Source organism: Macrobrachium nipponense, chromosome 28 (assembly GCF_015104395.2).
Source record: "Macrobrachium nipponense isolate FS-2020 chromosome 28, ASM1510439v2, whole genome shotgun sequence".
NCBI classification, from domain to species: domain Eukaryota; kingdom Metazoa; phylum Arthropoda; class Malacostraca; order Decapoda; family Palaemonidae; genus Macrobrachium; species Macrobrachium nipponense.
This window is the reverse complement of record NC_087217.1, coordinates 40,153,494-40,171,333: the sequence shown is the minus strand read 5'-3', so window position 1 is coordinate 40,171,333 and position 17,840 is coordinate 40,153,494. Positions and strand designations below refer to the sequence as shown.

At 36.6% G+C, this 17,840-nt stretch overlaps 1 protein-coding gene across 3 annotated transcripts in view; it reads right to left on the bottom strand.

Annotated features, from left to right (window-relative positions):
• Positions 1 to 16,811, bottom strand: part of LOC135201683 (THO complex subunit 4-like) — a 29,716-nt gene extending 12,905 nt beyond the window's left edge. For 2 of the 3 annotated variants that reach the window (XR_010311586.1, XM_064230816.1), the window contains exons 1-2: positions 16,516 to 16,808; positions 6,011 to 6,088 (exon numbers count right to left, since the gene is read on the bottom strand). Coding sequence is in view for 2 of the 3 variants with exons in the window: in XM_064230816.1 (XP_064086886.1) it covers positions 6,011 to 6,088; positions 16,516 to 16,722 (285 nt within the window). In the remaining variant the exon portion in view is untranslated. Of the gene's footprint in view, positions 1 to 6,010; positions 6,089 to 16,515 lie in introns of all 3 variants that reach the window. The other variant, XM_064230817.1, reaches the window with a different exon arrangement.
• Positions 16,812 to 17,840: the final 1,029 nt, after the last annotated feature.

Below are 17,840 nucleotides of genomic sequence, written 5' to 3'. Positions count from 1 at the left end.
CTGATAATATTTTCTGTTGCTTTTATAGTTTTACAATGTGTTACATACCAAAATGATCGGAATTTAGTGTACATTACAACGAAAAAAAAGTTACTTGATACCTTTAACCGTTTTGCGCACAGCGCGATCTGAATAAAATTATATATGAAATTTTGTTTTTGCGCTATCATATATCGCATTATTCATATATGATAATGATCATTTTTTTCATTTCTGATGGTTGCATACTAAACTTCAGCCAATGACAAAAAAAGGGAGCCAAAAATGACCTCTTAATCTTGAAAACTAAGCGTGCTGAGATTTTTTGAAAAACATTTTTTCCGCTTCTGCACTCACTCTGAAACACCTCTGGCACACGGGACTTTTTTTTTTTTTACCGCTTCGGCGTTTAAGGGTTAAACAGCCTAGGGAGGAAGATAACTAATACTAGTGTACAGACCTCCCCAAAAATCACAAATGTCTGATGAGGAGCTGTATGCACTACTAGGACAAGATATATATATATATATATATATAAAAAAAACTGCATAATAATGGGAGATTTCAATGCAGCAGTACACTGGGACACAATGACCTCCACATCAAACGTAGAAGGAAAGACTTAGATTTTTTTTCTAAATTAATTCCCCCACCAATGGGTTGATAAACCAGAGGAAACAATATACTAGATATTGTCCTATCAAAAGATAATATAGTGTCTGACCTTTCAGTAGGTGCAAATCTAGGCAAAAGCAACCATATTTCAAATTAAATTAAATAAAAAAAAAGAAGATATTAATGAGATTAGACTACCATAACAAGACCTAAGAAAGCTAAAGGAGTACGTTAAAATTCTAGAGTACAATGAGAACATAGGCATAAACTATTTTTTAGTTAGGCTAACCCCTTTTCCTCCATCTCTTAATCTAAAAAAAGTAAAAGAGACTGCCAAGAGTATTAGCAGTAATGATATACTTGTTTGGAAAACACACACATCCAGAAACAGCCAATTTGCTATGAACAACCAATCCGATAACAGCCTTTTTGCTTGCATTTCAACCATCGTACATTAGTTAAAAAATTACCATAGTTGTTACAAATGACGTTAAGGAGAATAGGACGGATATATTTTTACATTACAGGTAGTAGTCGACTTACTACTGCAATTGGTTATGACCAACCAGTCACAAATCGATTAGGATGTAAGTCGGCCCGTGTTAATTTTCTTTAAGAATATTATATGTACTAGCCTAGCCTACACTACACAGCATACTTTATACATATATGGTGTAGTAATTATCAATTACAGCTAATTCTCTAGGTTCAATGCACACTGGCTTATGATAATTCAGTACAGAGAGAAATTGAATAACATTTAACAAGTTAGCCTCGCGTATACTTTGATTATGATATCGTGGTACATATATCATATATATACAAATACAGTAGCCTAGCCTTCAGTATACTGTATACTACATATACGACATAATTTAGTAATTTATTAATAAGCCAATTTTGAAGGTTCAATGCATTCTGACTTATGACATATCAGCCAAAAAAAAAAAAAAAAAAAAAGAAACTAAACAGGAACCAGATTCGGACCAACATCGGCATACCTAATGGAGCGATGTTGGGCTGCTGACGGCTAGTATATTTACGAAATAAAAACAATGAATATGCATCTTTTCTGCGATTCTTTTAAAAAGTTACACAATACAGTATCCAATAATATTGTATATATTCTCATATCATACAATACTAACAAAGCAGTCAGTGTTTTGGATCAAAAAATCAGCTGATGGCGAATAAGAGTTTATTTCTCCGTATTTAACAAAATTCGGAGCGAATTAGCTTCCTTCTTGTTAGCGTAAAATATCTAGATAGTACTTTACTAATATAAGACAAGGTAATGTCATTTTACTACACGTTTTCAAGTCAAAACATGAATTAAATAAGTCTCGTGAATCAATTTTTTTTTTAACAGATTGCGTTGTGGGCATATTTACTTTGTAAAAATATTACCGGATTCCGTTCTCTATTTTCACATAATATCATCGTACTACGAACTTTTACCGTTATGTTAATTGTCTTTTATCGGCGTGAAAACAACAGTAAAATGTTTCAAGACCTGAAGTTTTGATTAAAATGACTTTCACTCAATTTTATCAACGGTTGTGTTTGATGGCGTTAAGTTTACTGGAGTTATATGTTTGTTGTCAATGCACAATAATAGTACTATATGGATGAAACTCGCAAACTTCAGTATAGTACCTTCAAACTCAACTGTAAACAAAATGAGAGAAATGTGTTTTAATCAAAACTATTGGGCATGAAAAGAACACATTTTACTGTTTTCACTCCAATAAAAGAAAAATATGTAAAGCTCTTTGTATTCTGAGAAAGTGAAAATATCGAACGGAACCTGTTGATTTTTGTTTACGTAATAAACATGCCCTCAGCGCCATCTACTAACGAAAAAATGACTAAATTTCGTTCACAAACGATGTTTTTAAGTGATATTTCCACTTGAAAACACTTTGTATAACGTAAAATAACCTTGTCTCATATAAATTGAGCATCTTGAGGTTCATTTGCGCTAACTAGAAGCAAAAAAGTCCATCTGATTCAAGTTCAACACAGCAAACCAAAATTACTCTGAATCGCCCTCAGATAATTTTCAAACCTAACCATGATTGCTGTTTATATTTTATAATACAAACATAGTAATATGAAAATACGTACATATTATTGGATGCAATGAAGTAAAACAACTTTTTAAAAGATCCATGGAAAAGATGCATAACCATTATGTTTGTATCTTATCATACAATACTAATGTATGATTATTACACTTGAATTTTATATCTCATGTAAGATGCGACCCCGTCAAAATCAGCTCCAAAATTAGGGCTTCAAAAGTCGCATGATACGAGAGTATATACGGTGTATATGTATGTATATGTGTATATATGTGTATATATAATATATATATATATATATACATTATATATATATAATATATATCCACAATTGTCGTGCATCATTACAATTACTAAAGTAGAGTCCAGCTGCCTTTACAGCTATGCCCACCTACTGATTAGATCACGACCATTCCTTGAAGGCGATTGGTTGGTAATAGTTTTGAAAAGTTCATTAACCCTTAAACACCGAAGCGGTAAAATGTCTCCCGTATGCCAGCAGCGTTCGCGAACGAGCGCCGAAGCGGAAATTGACGATAGCCATCGTCATGTTTTGGTTTTCATAGACAAAAACAAAACCGCGATAAAATCTAATTTACAGTGTACTAGTGTGTTTTCATGGTTTGTGGGTAGGTTTATAACAGCCGATACCTTTAAAGGTGAGCATGGTACAGGGTATCTTATTTCTATTTGAGTCTTAAGATTGGTTATTATGGTAGGCTAGGCCAGCCTAACATTCGTCAGGGTATTTAGTTACATAAACACAAAAAATAAATAAATACAGTAAATATCTTACTTGTTTACATGCTATGAAATATATCTTACTTGTTTACATGCTATGAAGGCAAAATAAATAAAACAAAATAGCCTTGGTAATTTTACTTGAGTCTCGTGATTGTTTACTATGTTAGGCGGTTAGGCCACTCGGTTAAGTTGGTTAATCGGCATACTCGGACACCCTTCCCCCCCCATGTAGTCAGAGTTAATGAGGCTCTACTGTATTGTACACTAAATTGCAATCATTTTGGTATATAACACATTGTAAAACGATCAAGGCAACACAGAAAATATCACAAAATGATGCATGAATTCGTAACGCGCGGATATAAATAAAAAAAATTAAAAAATTCACCATAAATTGAAATATTGTGCTAGAGACTTCCCGTTTGTTGCAAAATGAAGGTAATTGATTGAATACTACTAGACTAAGTGTTGTAGCTTACAATTGCAGTTTTCGACCATTTCGGTCGAGTTAAAGTTAACCGAAGGACTAATTTTTTCTATTCATCGTTATTTATATGAAAATATTTCAAAACTGATAAAAGCTACAACCATGGGTTGTTTTTCGTTGTATTCTACATGAAATTGCGCACATTTTCATATATAAAACTTTATATAACGGCTAATTTAAAATGGTGCAAAGATTACAACAACCGGACGAAAAAATCATCAAAGATTACGACAATCGGACGAAAAAATTTATGATTTTTTCGGAAGTTACCGCGCGGACGTAAGGAAAAATTTTATTTCATAAATTCACCGTAAATGGAAATAGTGTGTTAAGACTTCCAATTTGTTGCAAAATAAAGGTAAATGATTGAATATTACTAGAAAGTACTAGTTTTAGCTTACAATTGCATTTTTTTACCATTTTGGTCGAGTCAAAGTTGACCGAAGGTTGAAATTTTGCCCCTAGTCATTTATATGAAAAGTATTTCAAAACTGATAACAGCTACATCCATGGGTTGTTTAATGTTCTATTCTACATGAAATTGCGCATATATATAAAAGTGTATGTAATGGCTAATTTAAAATGGTGCAAACATTACGACAGCCGAACGAAAAAATCTTATTTTTTTCGGAAGAGATACCACGCAGATGTAATGAATTTTTTTTTTATAAATTCACCATAGATTGAAATAGTGTGCTAGAGACTTCCAATTTGTTGCAAAATAAAGGTAAATGACTGAATATTACTGGAATGTAATAATTTTAGCTTACGATTGCGTTTTTTTTTACCATTTCGGTCGAGTCAAAGTTGACCGAAGGTGGAAATTTTGGCACTTTTTATATGAAAATATTTCAAAACTGATAAAAGCTACAACCATGGGTTTTTTTTTTTTTTGTATTCTACATGAAATTGTGCACATTTCCATATATAAAACTTTATGTAATGGCTAATTTAAAATGGTGCTAACATTATGACAATCGCATGAAAAAAATGTGACTTTTTCGGAAGTTACCGTGCGGACGTAGTTTTTTTTTTTTTTTTTTTTAATAAATTCACCATAAATCGAAATATTGTGCTAGACTTCCAATTTGTTGCAAAATGAAGGTAAATGATTGAATATTACTAGAATATAAGAGTTTTAGCTTACAATTGCATTTTTCGACCATTTTGGTAGAGCCAAAGTTGACCGAAGGTTGTAATTTTGGCACTTATCGTTATTTATATGAAAATATTTCAAAACTGATACAAGCTACAACCATGAGTTGTATTTTGTTGTATTTTACATGAAATTGCGCAATTTTCACATATAATAACTCCATGTAATGGCTAATATAAAATGGTGCAAAAATTATGTCAGTGACGAAATAATTTCCGAGATGTGTCGCTGATGCTTTTTAGTGCAAGAAGAAAGAAATTCGCACTTGCGCGCCTGGGTAACGATTGTAAACAAAGCAACGCCTTGATCCGTGAGCTCCCAGCATCCCCCAAGGCGCAAGATTCAAAAGTTTTTGCCTAGCACCCAACAGACAATTTATATAGACGTTTTATACGTCCAATCGGCTTAAAGGGTTAATCTGTGGTTCTTTTCATCTTCAACGATTTTGCAATGGTTGTTTTGCCGAACTAAAATACTTCATGCTGATTATATAATCCAAGAGGTGGTGAAAGACTATTATGTTACAGCAAGGAACTTGGGAATGTGATGCTTTCTCAGTACGAAATGTCTTTCACAAGAATGCAAATAAGACCATTTGCATTAGGTGCTGAAAAAATAAAAAACCATTTGCATTGCAGTACAATAGACTAATAAAATATTTGGCACGTGTTATATGTTCCAATACTTACATTAGTTATGCGGTTCTCTTTTAATTTTACAAAAAATATACAGAGGTGTTAGCGAAGAGGTGATGAAGACTGCCTCTTCGTTTCAAATTATTTTCACCATCCGATCACCTTCGTCTTCACCACAAAGACATGCTTCACGGCACAATAATACCATTTTAGCTGCAAAAAACTTCTTCGTCTAAGATGTCTGTTTAAAAATACTTCCCTTAGTCTAAAACATCAACTTGGGTAAAATATTAAAACAATGACTACTTACATGGATATCTGAATCTGACACTCCAAAATCTAAATTAGCAATGAGCAGTTTGGTTGGTCCCGATCGTACAACTGGCCTCTGCAACAGAGATGAGTACTATTGTATGAAAGTAGCAAATACAGAATTAATTAGCATTAATACACTGTTTACTAGACATCTGACCAAGTGATTTTTAACCCTTAGAGTGCGATTGTCGCCTCTGAGTGCCGACATATAATTGTTTTAGAAGAGCGAGCGTCGACACTGTTTTACCAATATAGAAAAATGCTTACCCTTAAAATTACTGGTCCATTTTCTTTGATTCACAATCATAGAAAAGCTGATGGCAATATCTAGCACACACTAATGGTGGCATCCAGAAACATGACAATAAGAGAACTTAAATGCTTACACCCAGCTCGGCAAGAGATGGCTTGTATTTTGTTCATTTGCTAAAAATTGACATGCTTTACGTATCAATGCATTTTTTGTTATGAATTGATGCTGGTTGAAAGTAATATTTTGATAAGTTACCACAAGCTTATGTAATAGTAAAATGAAGCAGATATAATGGCCAGAATCTAAACGTTGTTTGGCCCTTTAGCTGACCATTAAAATTTTGAGCCTTTTTAATCGGTTGTGGATGTACACAAATATATGAGTAAACTATACAACATATATTATTATATATATAATATATTTGTATTACTCGCACAACTATGTAGCCAATGCTTGCTGTGTAGGTTACCTTAAGTTTTCAGCCTGGAAAAGTTTGACTAAGAGTTACCGTCTGATCAATGGTTAGTTACCACTGATCATACAGTAAATCTTATCTTGTACCAGTTTACATAGTTTTGCATTTATTATCTAAGAGTTTAAAAATCTGTGTTTATTCTAACTTTAGGTAGTCATGAAGCACCAAAGATTAGACAGAATTATAGATTTTACAGGTGATCCTGGTGTAGAGGGCATAGAGAGACTTACTTTCTTTGAGTGTTTTTTTTGAAAGTGTCCATTAGAAATATTTGATCTAGTGGTTATGGTAACAAATAAATATGCAAAGGTGATGATAAATGAGCATAACCAAATAAATATGCAGAGGTGATAATAAATGAGGTGTCCATTACAGCGCAGATTCAGGTACAATAATTGGCAACCAGTAACAGCATAGGAGATCATAGCATTTGTTGATATGTGCTTTTTTGCATTTTGTAGACAATGAGGCACACAAAAGTAATGACTAATGTCAGGCCAATTCTAAATATTGTACAAAATTTGTATAAAAGTATTTACAGAAGTATTAAAGAAATAGCTATAGATGAGTATGCTGAAATTCAAAGGCAGGTTGTATTTCAAACAGTACATACCTTTAAAACTAACAAGATTGGGGATAAAACTTTGGTCCCTTTGTGATGCCAAAACTGGATGCCTTACACATTTCAAAGTATATACAGGTAAAGAAAGTTAATCAACACCCCATAGTAAAGGCAGGTTTGAAAATAAGGGCCATTCACTTTGTGGATCAACTTTTACACTAGTGTAGAGCCTTCAGGGGCTCCTGACCCCTATGCTGCACCAGCTGCCTGAGGGAAGAGGTCCCGTACACAATGGAGCCCTGGCTGGCCTTCCTCCAATGCTCCAGGTACTCCTCCACCAAATGCTCTGGGAAGAAGGATTTCCAAAGACCGGGGCATTCCTCAGGGCCTTGGCTTCACTATCTGGCAAGCTCCTAGGGAGTTCCGCCAGAACAGCGTCCCTCCTCCTTAGGACCCAGTTGGTCCACTGGGCGAGTCATGAGGAACCTCCCGTAATGCCCTCTCCTCTTGGTTCTACAACTCCTCCTATGGGAGGATCTAAACGAAGATCCAGACAAGGACCTAACCTACAATGAATGGCATCTACTCTTGTCCCTCCCACGCCAACTCCTGGCCCAGGGTGAGCAGGCAGGATGGTCGGAGCAGCCCAGGGAAACCCCATCCCAGAAGTCTGCTCCACCCACCTGCGGCCACAGCAAGGAGGGGCCCCAGAATGGGAACACCACCACCTCCCTCAGGGGGGACCTGCCCAGGGTACAGGGGGGCCCTGAAGGGGGACACCTGAAGACTCCATAGTTTCACGACACCTCCCCCTACCTCAGGGCGGGACGGCGGAGGAGGAAGAGGACAGGCCTACATGTAATCCCAGGTGCGTGGGTGGCGCACCCCAATGCGGAGCGGGACACTCTGCTACGGGACGGTGATCCTTCACCAAAGCAGAGAGCCGCCACCTGGGCATCCATCGAAGGAACATCCTACAGACCACAACGGGACCAACATTCCCTTAGGACACAGAGTAGAGTCCCCAGCACTCCTTTGAACAATGTTAGCGTATATATGTAACTTTTATTGATCTTACTCAAGATTGCAGTTGTAATCAGCACAATAAAACTAACATTTTGTTGCCTATATTACTGAAAGTATGAAACTTTTTATTCCCGGGGTCATGGTTTGAACTGAATTAATTTTTACCTTGTAATCGGTGCTTTTTATCCTTACTGCCATCACAACTGAAACTCCAGTGCATACTTGATTGTTGTTATACACATTTTGGCCTCAATTCACTCTACATTGCACTTTAAACAAGTTGCTGCTCCTGGTTCCTAAGCGCGCGCCACAAACAGTTACGAACAGCAGACGACGAAACTGCAAAGTTTTATTCCCTAAATTGTTTACTTTACTCGTTATTTAGTTCAACTTTACTTTATTTAAAAATTTTAATTTAATTCATGTCTATTATCCCTTTTTTGCAACCACATTACCGCAAAAAATTAGATATTTCTAAAATAGATACAATCCAATGTTTCTAACCTTGTTGTACATCTGGCTGCTGAAAACCATAGAGGACCGGACTACGGATATGTGAATTGTTGTTTTTTTTTTTGCAAGCACTTTTCATTGATTTAAGTGTATATTAGTATTTTACTTTTCTTCAATAACTGTATGCCAGAAATAAATGTAACCTTTAATGTTTGCATGCTAAGAATGGCAAAATCATCGTTGCCACATTAGGACCTTCACACATACGCCAATGCATTATTATAAATTGTTTCCATGAATTCTAGCTGTCATAGTAACGCAATAATGATAAAATTGCTTTAATATTTATGTATATATGTAAGTTACATAATAAAATATGGAATGTTATTCCATATATATAAAAAACTAAAACTAAAGAGGTCAACCAGATTGCTTGCAGGAATGTGATCAGACCAGATACAATAAAGTATGCTAAGATGACGTATACAATAAAGTAGGCTAAGATGACATGCCGTCACCTGTGGTCCTTCATTTGTTTTGAAAACATTACTCCAAACTTGCTGCTCGAGACAACTACCGCGACCTATAATTCAAACGGCCTATGTGATTTGTAACTGTCATCCATTTTCGTGATTTGTAACTGTCATCCATTTTCTTGTTGCCCGCTGTCCACACATTACAATGGTATAAGACTGCGGCAGTTTGTATGTTTTTTCTTACGACTGTAATACATAAGCATTGTTGGTTCCTTTTTCCCTTTCTAGTCTGAGTGATATCTAGTAGATTTTGTTCTTCTTTAGAATAAGGGAGATGACTCAAACGGACTGATTGAACTTAACTTTACTTCTTAGCTCCATCACTGGAGTATAGGAATGGTTTGGTCGGATGAACTGCCATATAGGAGCATCGCGTCGATAGCGTAACATTAGCTATCTCAGCGATTTGTAATAAGAATAAAATGAACACGTAGCCCTACGGCTCGGAAGTCATGTGTTTCCGCTACAGGTGAATAGGTCAACCGCTTACAATGTGAAAGGGAATAAGCCCCATCACAAGTGAACAAGCTTATTTCGTGGACTTCTTGGACCGACACCCGTATCCCGTCATTAACCTTGCAATCGACTACAAAGGGACATACTTCCGACAATTACGACCGAAGAGGATATTCAACTCTATGTTGCTGGCGCAGGACTCGTGCTGGGGATGATTTTATTAATCGCGAACATATTCGTAAGGCATAGGATGCAGAGAACAAGTATGAGCGCAAAATAGAACTTTGAACCCTGCCCAGGCAATTTTCGCCTTGTTATTAACCATTTGGAATTGGCCATTTCATTTGACTATAGGTGGTTGTCTGGAACTGTGCAATGGACGAAAAGTTGTTTGAAACGCTAGAATGTGCGTGGGTATCACCTCGGTCATGTATCTCATATATAAAGTATCAGTAAAGAATCAGTATCCTAAATTATCATAAATAAATAACGGAATCCTAAATATAAAGTATAAAGTATCCTATATATAAATTATCATAAATAACAGAATCGAAATATATGTGTGTGTACACACTAGGAATCTATTTAAAGTGCACCTAGATTAATCACTTAAATTAGTCATTTATGTGAATCAGTTGTATTAAGTGCACATATATTGATCATAATATGAATCCATATACATATGTATAAATAAATCAGGTAGCCTATAATCAATGTTACCTTTTATCTTACCAATAACTGCAGTTATATATGAGTTTGTATATGGATTAATGAACCAGTTATATTACGGCACTGGGTGTAATGCACTATAGCAAAATCTCTTTCTGATACGAGTGTTCGTTACAGAAATATTGCCAAAAACCATGCTTGCACTGTCTCTGAAACCCATAGTAGGTATGCTGCTTAGTTGTCAATCAAGTTTTTTGTAATCATGTATTTTTTACAAGCTATTGTATAAATTTGTATTTTTCTCAATCAAAACATATGGCCCTCAATGCCAACTTTCCTCTTTTAACGACTCTCTGCTCATTGCAAATTCGGCCCCATTAATTTCTTATGGCGCGAAAACAGACAAGAGGCCCAGGGACCGAAAGTGATTGCGTCACACTACGGCAGTAATCCAGCAGTAAAACATCTTCATATATCCAAAAAGTAAATAAAGATATATATGCGCATAACGATTATAACAATTACATGAATAGCTGATAACAATCTGCATGAATAACTGGTAAACTGTTCTGCAAGAAAGTTCAGTATAGCAATTATTTACAATAGGTACAAGAGTCAAGATGTCTTGACGTCATAATACAGGAGTTAAAAGAACAAAAATAATTACTTAAATTTGAGTAAGAATCTAGTTACTTTTTCAATAACTAATATTTTCAAATTAATCATCATAAATATGTAAAATATTGATGTTTTACCATTTAATTAAAAAATTATCTAAGTGCACGCTTCGTCGTCTTCTACCAAAACGGTTGTTTACTTAAAAACGTCCTGGTAAGGGACCGTGTTCCGATTGTTGATTAAAGTGCCCCAGCGTCTGTGGGTACAAGTGGTGTGCGGATCAATCACAAGAAATGGGAAGTTTGTTGACACAAACTACTCTGTAAATATAGACGGCGTCAATCTTCTAAAACAAAAAAGAAATGTAAGTAAAAATTCCGAAAGCGGTTTGGTGAGATTTCCACTGCAGTGGACACCCTTTTCACTACCCTCTGTTTAAATCTTAAAATTTGGCCTTATTTTTAACTTTGGAGAAAATACTTAGTACTTCGAAAGGAGAGTAGAGGTCTTTAGATCCGTTTCTCACCAACAACAAGTCGCGACCGATGCCCATCTCCGGTGTCAGGACACGTTATAATGTACTTTTTCGGAGGGTTGGCATGCATTGATCGTACATGGCCTGCCGAAGGCCATGCGGTGTTTTACCCTATAGAGTGAATAAGACCCGTCCAGCGTGATGATGATGGTGGATCGTCCGTGATTTTTTACCCTACGTGTCAGAACAATAAACATTTTGAAGTAGGGTAGAACATCACAGCAGGCCAAGCAGGCCACCTACAATCAACGCAAGCCACCCTCCGAAAAAGTACATTATAACGCGTCCTGACACCCGAGATGGGCATCAGTCGCGACTTCTTGTTGGTGAGAAACGGAGCTAAAGACCTCTACTCTCCTTTCGAAGTAAGTATTTTCTCCAAAGTTAGAAATTAAGGCCAAATTTTAAGATTTAAACAGAGGGTACTGAAAATGGCGCCCACGGCAGTGGAAACCTCACCAAAACGCTTTAGAAATTTTTACTTACAACTAAAAATGTTTCGAAGATTGACGCCATCTCGATGTTTACGGAGTCGCTTGTGTCAACAAACTTTCCATTTCCTGTGATAAATCCGCACACCACTTGTACCCACAGACGCTGGAGCACTTTTATCACAACAATCGAAACACGATTTCTCACCAACAACAAGCCAGGCGTAAACAGCTGTTTGGGTAGAAGATGACGAGAAGCGTGCTCTTGGCTAATTTTTAAATAAGTAGTAAAACATCAATATTTTACATATTTATGATGATTAATTTGAAAATATTCGTTATTGAAAACGTAACTCGACTCTGACTCAAATTTAAGTAATTATTTTCTGAATTAGACGTTCTTTTCAAGTTCTGTATTATGACGTCACGACATCTTGACTTTCGTACCTATTGTAAATAATTGCTATACTCAACTGTCATTGCAGAACAGTTTACCAGTTATTCATGCAGATTGTTATCAGCTATACATGTAATTGTTATAACTCGTAATGCGCATATATATCTTTATTATTTACTTTTTGGATATATGAAGATGTTTTACTGCTGGATTATCGCCGTAGTGTGACGCAATCGTTTTCGGTCCTGGGCCCCTCTGTTTTTCGCACATAAGAAATTATGGGGCCGAATTTGCAATGACCAGAAAGTCGTTAAAAGAGGAAAGTTAGCATGAGGGGCATATGTTTTGACTGAGAAAAATACAAATTTATTCAATAGCTAGCTTGTAAAAAATACTTGGTTATAAAACTTGATTGACAACTAAGCCGCATGTCTACTATGGGTTTCAGAGACAGTGCAAGCACGTTTTTGGGCAATACCTATTTCTGTAACGAACACTCTTAACAGAACGAGATTTTGCTATAGTGCATTACACCCAGTGCCGTAATTTATAAGGGTATCGTGAATCACTAATCGTAAAGAATACGACACTTGGTCCTTGTACCAAGAGACAAAAACTCCATTATGCAGAAATGGAATAACGCAACACGCGTATAAGCTTCCACCTACCATCCCCCCCCCCCTCCCCCCCCCCCTCCACCACCATCCCACTTTTCTTCTTCGTTCCTCCGCCTTCCTTTCTCTCTCTCTCTCTCTCTCTCTCCTCTCTCTCTCTCTCTCTCTCTCTCTCTCTCTGTTGCCATTCAGTTGTGTTGACCCTCCAAACTGGGTATAAGAACTACACACAAAAAGTTGAAATTGGTGAAATTAGGCTATGTATTGGAAGTATATATACATAAATATTAAAGCAATTTTTATCATTATTGCATTACTATGACAACTAGAATTCATGGAAACAGTTTATAACCTGTTAAGCGTCACCCACGTAATAATACGTTACCGCGATCTACTCGGTAGCGCCTTCAACGGGATATTACGTTCAAGACTTTAACTGTGCTTGTCAAGCCGTCAGCCCCGTAATATACCGTTTACTCGTATAGAAAGTGTAGGAACATCATTTGGTAACACTCCCAGCACATGGGAAACTTATTTCCAGCCTGGCAAACCTTTCCTGGTGGTCGCTTATGCTAGAAAACTGCCTGTCCCTGTTGGTTTCTTTCAAGACGCTTCGGGCGTTTATCGAGACAAATTGGATTTCGCGTCTTTCACAATGAATGTCCCAAAGAGGAGGCATATTTCTTCAGGTGAGATCAATCTTCCAATTGCGGGAGATCTTCACTTTTCTTTGCCGAGAGAGAGAGAGAAGAGAGAGAGAGAGAGAGAGAGAGAGAGAGAGAGAGAGAGAGCTATGATCGCTGATTACAAAAAAAGCGTGACGGTACGTTAGCAGCGAGCTCATCAGGGGCGACGAAGCATAACAGGATGATAATGGAACGGCGTATGTGTGAAGCCTCCACTAATGTGCAACGATGATTTTGCCATTCTTAGCATGCAAACATTAAAGCATGCAAACATTAAAGGTTACTTTATTTCTGGCATACGATATTAAAGAAATTCAAAATACTAATAAAGACTGAAATCAATGAAAAGTGCTAGCAAAAACAAAAAAGCAAAAAAAAAAAAAAAAAAAAAAAACGTAGTCGTTCCTCTGCACTTTTCCGTATTCGTTCCTCTATGGTTTTCGGCAGCCAGATGTACGAAAACGTTAGAAACATTTGATTTTATCTACTTTAGAAATATCTGTAATTTTTCGGGGTAATTTGGTTGCAAAAAAGGGATAATATACATGAATTAAATCAAAATTTTTAAATAACAAAGTAAATTTAAACTAAATAACGAGTAAAGTAAACAGTTTAGGGAATAAAACTTTGCAGTTTCGTCGTCTGTCGTAGTCTGCTGTTCGAAATTGTGTTTATGGCGCGCGCGCTTAGAAACCAGGAACAGCAACGGGTTTAAAGTGCAATGTGGAGTGAACTGAGACCAAAATGTGTATAATAACAATCAAATAAGCACTGTGGAGTTTCAGTTGTGATGGCAGTAAGGATAAAAACTGCCGATTACAAGGTAAGAATGAATTCAGTTCCAACCATAACCCCGGGAATAACAAGTTTCATACTTTCACTAATATAGGCAACAAAATGTTGTTTTATTGTGCTGATTAAAACTGCAATCTTGAGTAAGATCAATAAACGTTACATACATACGCTAACATTGTTCAAATGAGTGCTGGGAAGGCTGGGGAAAGATGGTGGCCGTCACTGATGAGAACCGTCCATGCAAAACGTAGCCGCCATATTGGATTTCAAAACTGCCTTGAAAACATATTTTACGAAGAGCTCACATGCTTATTTTAGTTCGTATGGGGCTTTCATATATCACAATATGTTGACGAAACTTCAGTCTTTTAAATGGTATGCTTAGAGTTGCAATTGTATTCATGTTTCACCAATTAAATATCGAGTGAATAAGACCCGTCTACCGTGATGAGGGTTGGCCTGTCGTGATGTTTCCCCCTAACAGAGTAAAGTTAAAAAACTAAATATTAAGTAAAGTAAACAATTAAGGGAATAAAGCTGTGCACCTCAAACAGTGTAGTCGTCTGCTGCTCGTTACTGTGTTTGTGCTCGTTACTGTGTTTGTGGAGGGAGTGCTTAGGAACCAGGAACAGCAACGTGGTTCAAGTACAATTTGGAGTGAATTAAGACCAAAGGGTGTATAATTACAACCAAATAAGCACTGTGGAGTTTCAGTTGTGATAGCAGTAAGGATAAAAACCACCGATTACAAGGCAAGAATGAATTCAGTTTAAACCATGATCCCTTGGAATAAAGTTTCATACTTTCAGTAATATAGGCAACAAAATGTTTTATTGTGCTGATTACAACTGCAATCTTGAGCAAGATCAATAAAAGTTACATATCTACGCTAACATTGTTCAAACGAGTGCTAGGAAAACTGGGAAAGATGGTTGTCACTGATCAGAACCTGTACATCCACACGGTAGCCGCATATTGGATTTCAAAACTGCCTTGAAAACTTATTTTACAAAGAGCATCACATGCTTATTTTAGTTCATATGGGGCTTTCATATATCACATTATGTTGACGAAACTTCAATCTTTTGAATGGTATGCTTGGAGTTGTAATTGTATTCTTGTTTCACCATTTAAATATAGAGTGAATAAGACCTGTCCACCGTGATAAGGGTGGGTAGTCGCTGGTGTTTCCCCGTAGGTACCTAGTGCACGCACTGGTAGCCCCCAAAATTCACATTTCTCCCAGACATTTACCATTGTTGTACTGAAACTGTGACAGCATGTAGGGTACATTTGTTTGGCGGATTTAGCACATGAAATGGCTGTTTATTAATGTAATCTAGCAAACCTTGAGATGGCATCAATTGCCTACACTTTAGGTGCTTTACAGGTCTGTGTTGCCTGGATGGGGCACAACAACTAATGATTATGAGAAGCCATAGCAGAGGATTCAACTACTTTTCCGGGAAGGTGGCCACGTTCCGGGAGAAGTGGCCACTATGTGGCCGATCAGTCATTCACCCCAACTAGGAAAAGCTCCAACGGCCGAATTTGGTTGGCACCAGCCACTCGGGGATGAGCCTAAAACAATGACTACACATTTCTGTATCTCAATCTCATGTGTACTTCATTAGACTATATGCCACCTTACCTGGGAACAAGTCAACAGTTTACAGATACAGAGGCCTAGTCATATTTGAATTTCTGCTATCATATTGGGGTTGGTACTAAGTGGGATTTGTGCGAGCGGGCCTGGTATTCTTGGTGAAATTATACCTAGACAATTATCTTTAAATGTTGTCTTCGAAATAAAAGTTACTACCGTCTACCACAGGCTACCGGTCTGTTAGACCGGGAATAATGCCATGGGTAAAATTTTAGTGTAACTATTAATAACCACCAGTCCTTCATAGTACTTAATTGTGACAACCTCACGGCAGATACAAGTTAACAACAACAATGGACCAAATCCGAAACTAGAACGCCGTGCTTACCCTGGGAGCATTGAACATTCGATTACCACCCCGACCACCGGCGGCGCGTCCTCCACGTTGGACTGGACGAGAACCTCCGCGACCCCTTACACGTCCTCCTCGGGCACCACCTCGTCCTCCTCCACGTCCACCACCTCTTCTGTTTCCAGGTCTAATTTTCTTAGTTTTTATAATATCTTCCAAACTCATATCAACACCTGAAGCCATGTCTAACAAGGTTTCGGAACCAAGACGTTGTCACTTCACTCGACGGTTCGGCAGTATGGCGGGAGGAGAGTAGTTGTTCCCACAATGCACTTGGATACTTTGGCGCGTTAGGGATGCTCTTGTCTCTATCCTACTGGATTTGGCTTCGTTTTACTCATTCACTTTATTGCACAAAAGCGAGGATTACCTAACGAAGAAAAGAATATATAAACAAAAAAAGAAACAAATGTATTTTAATTTCCATAACAACGAAAAATAGGAACCATGATGGCGTTATTTTAATTCTTTTTATTAAATTATGTCTTACTGTGAAACTCGAACAAGTAACGCTTCTTCCAAGGTTCACAGAGCACCATCTGGTGATAGCGTGCTTTAGTTTGTCAATTATAACCAGAAACTAAAACTCAACGTTTCATCATTAGTCAGTTTTAAGCCAGAAGCTATTACTCCCCACATTTTAGTAGTGCCTTTATTATGTCTTTGAGATAAAAAAAAGTATTCTTAGAGATTTATTTCTAAGAAATTAATTGACCTTCATTGTTCAGCAACTTAGTTTGTCAATCACGTCCCTTGTTGTTTAGGGCAAAAGATTTGATGAAGTAAATTTGTTACCGAAAACATGAGGGATATCATATGTCTCACATTTGGTACCATTGCTCTTGTTACACCTTTTTTCTCTATCCATCCATAAGATATTGTATGGTAATTATAATATAAGAAGTTATTGATAATAACATCAATAATAGCCCCACACACACATATATATACATATACATATATATAATATATATATATATATATAATATTTATATATATATATAATAATTCTATATATAGATATTATATCATATATATATATATTATATATATATAAATAATAAATTATATATATGCATGCAGCCAGGAGAAGGGTGTAAAGAAACTACTTGAACCGAGCGCTTTCATGTATTTCTACACCTCATCTGGGTTCAGGTACAGTAAGTTCCAGAAGTGAAGCGACAAATCTCAGAATTGATCGTACTTCTATAGAAACTCATGGGGTTGCCAGTTACTATATTTTATTCCAATTATTGTCATCATATTTATCTGATAATACGAATCAGTGATTAACTGTATAA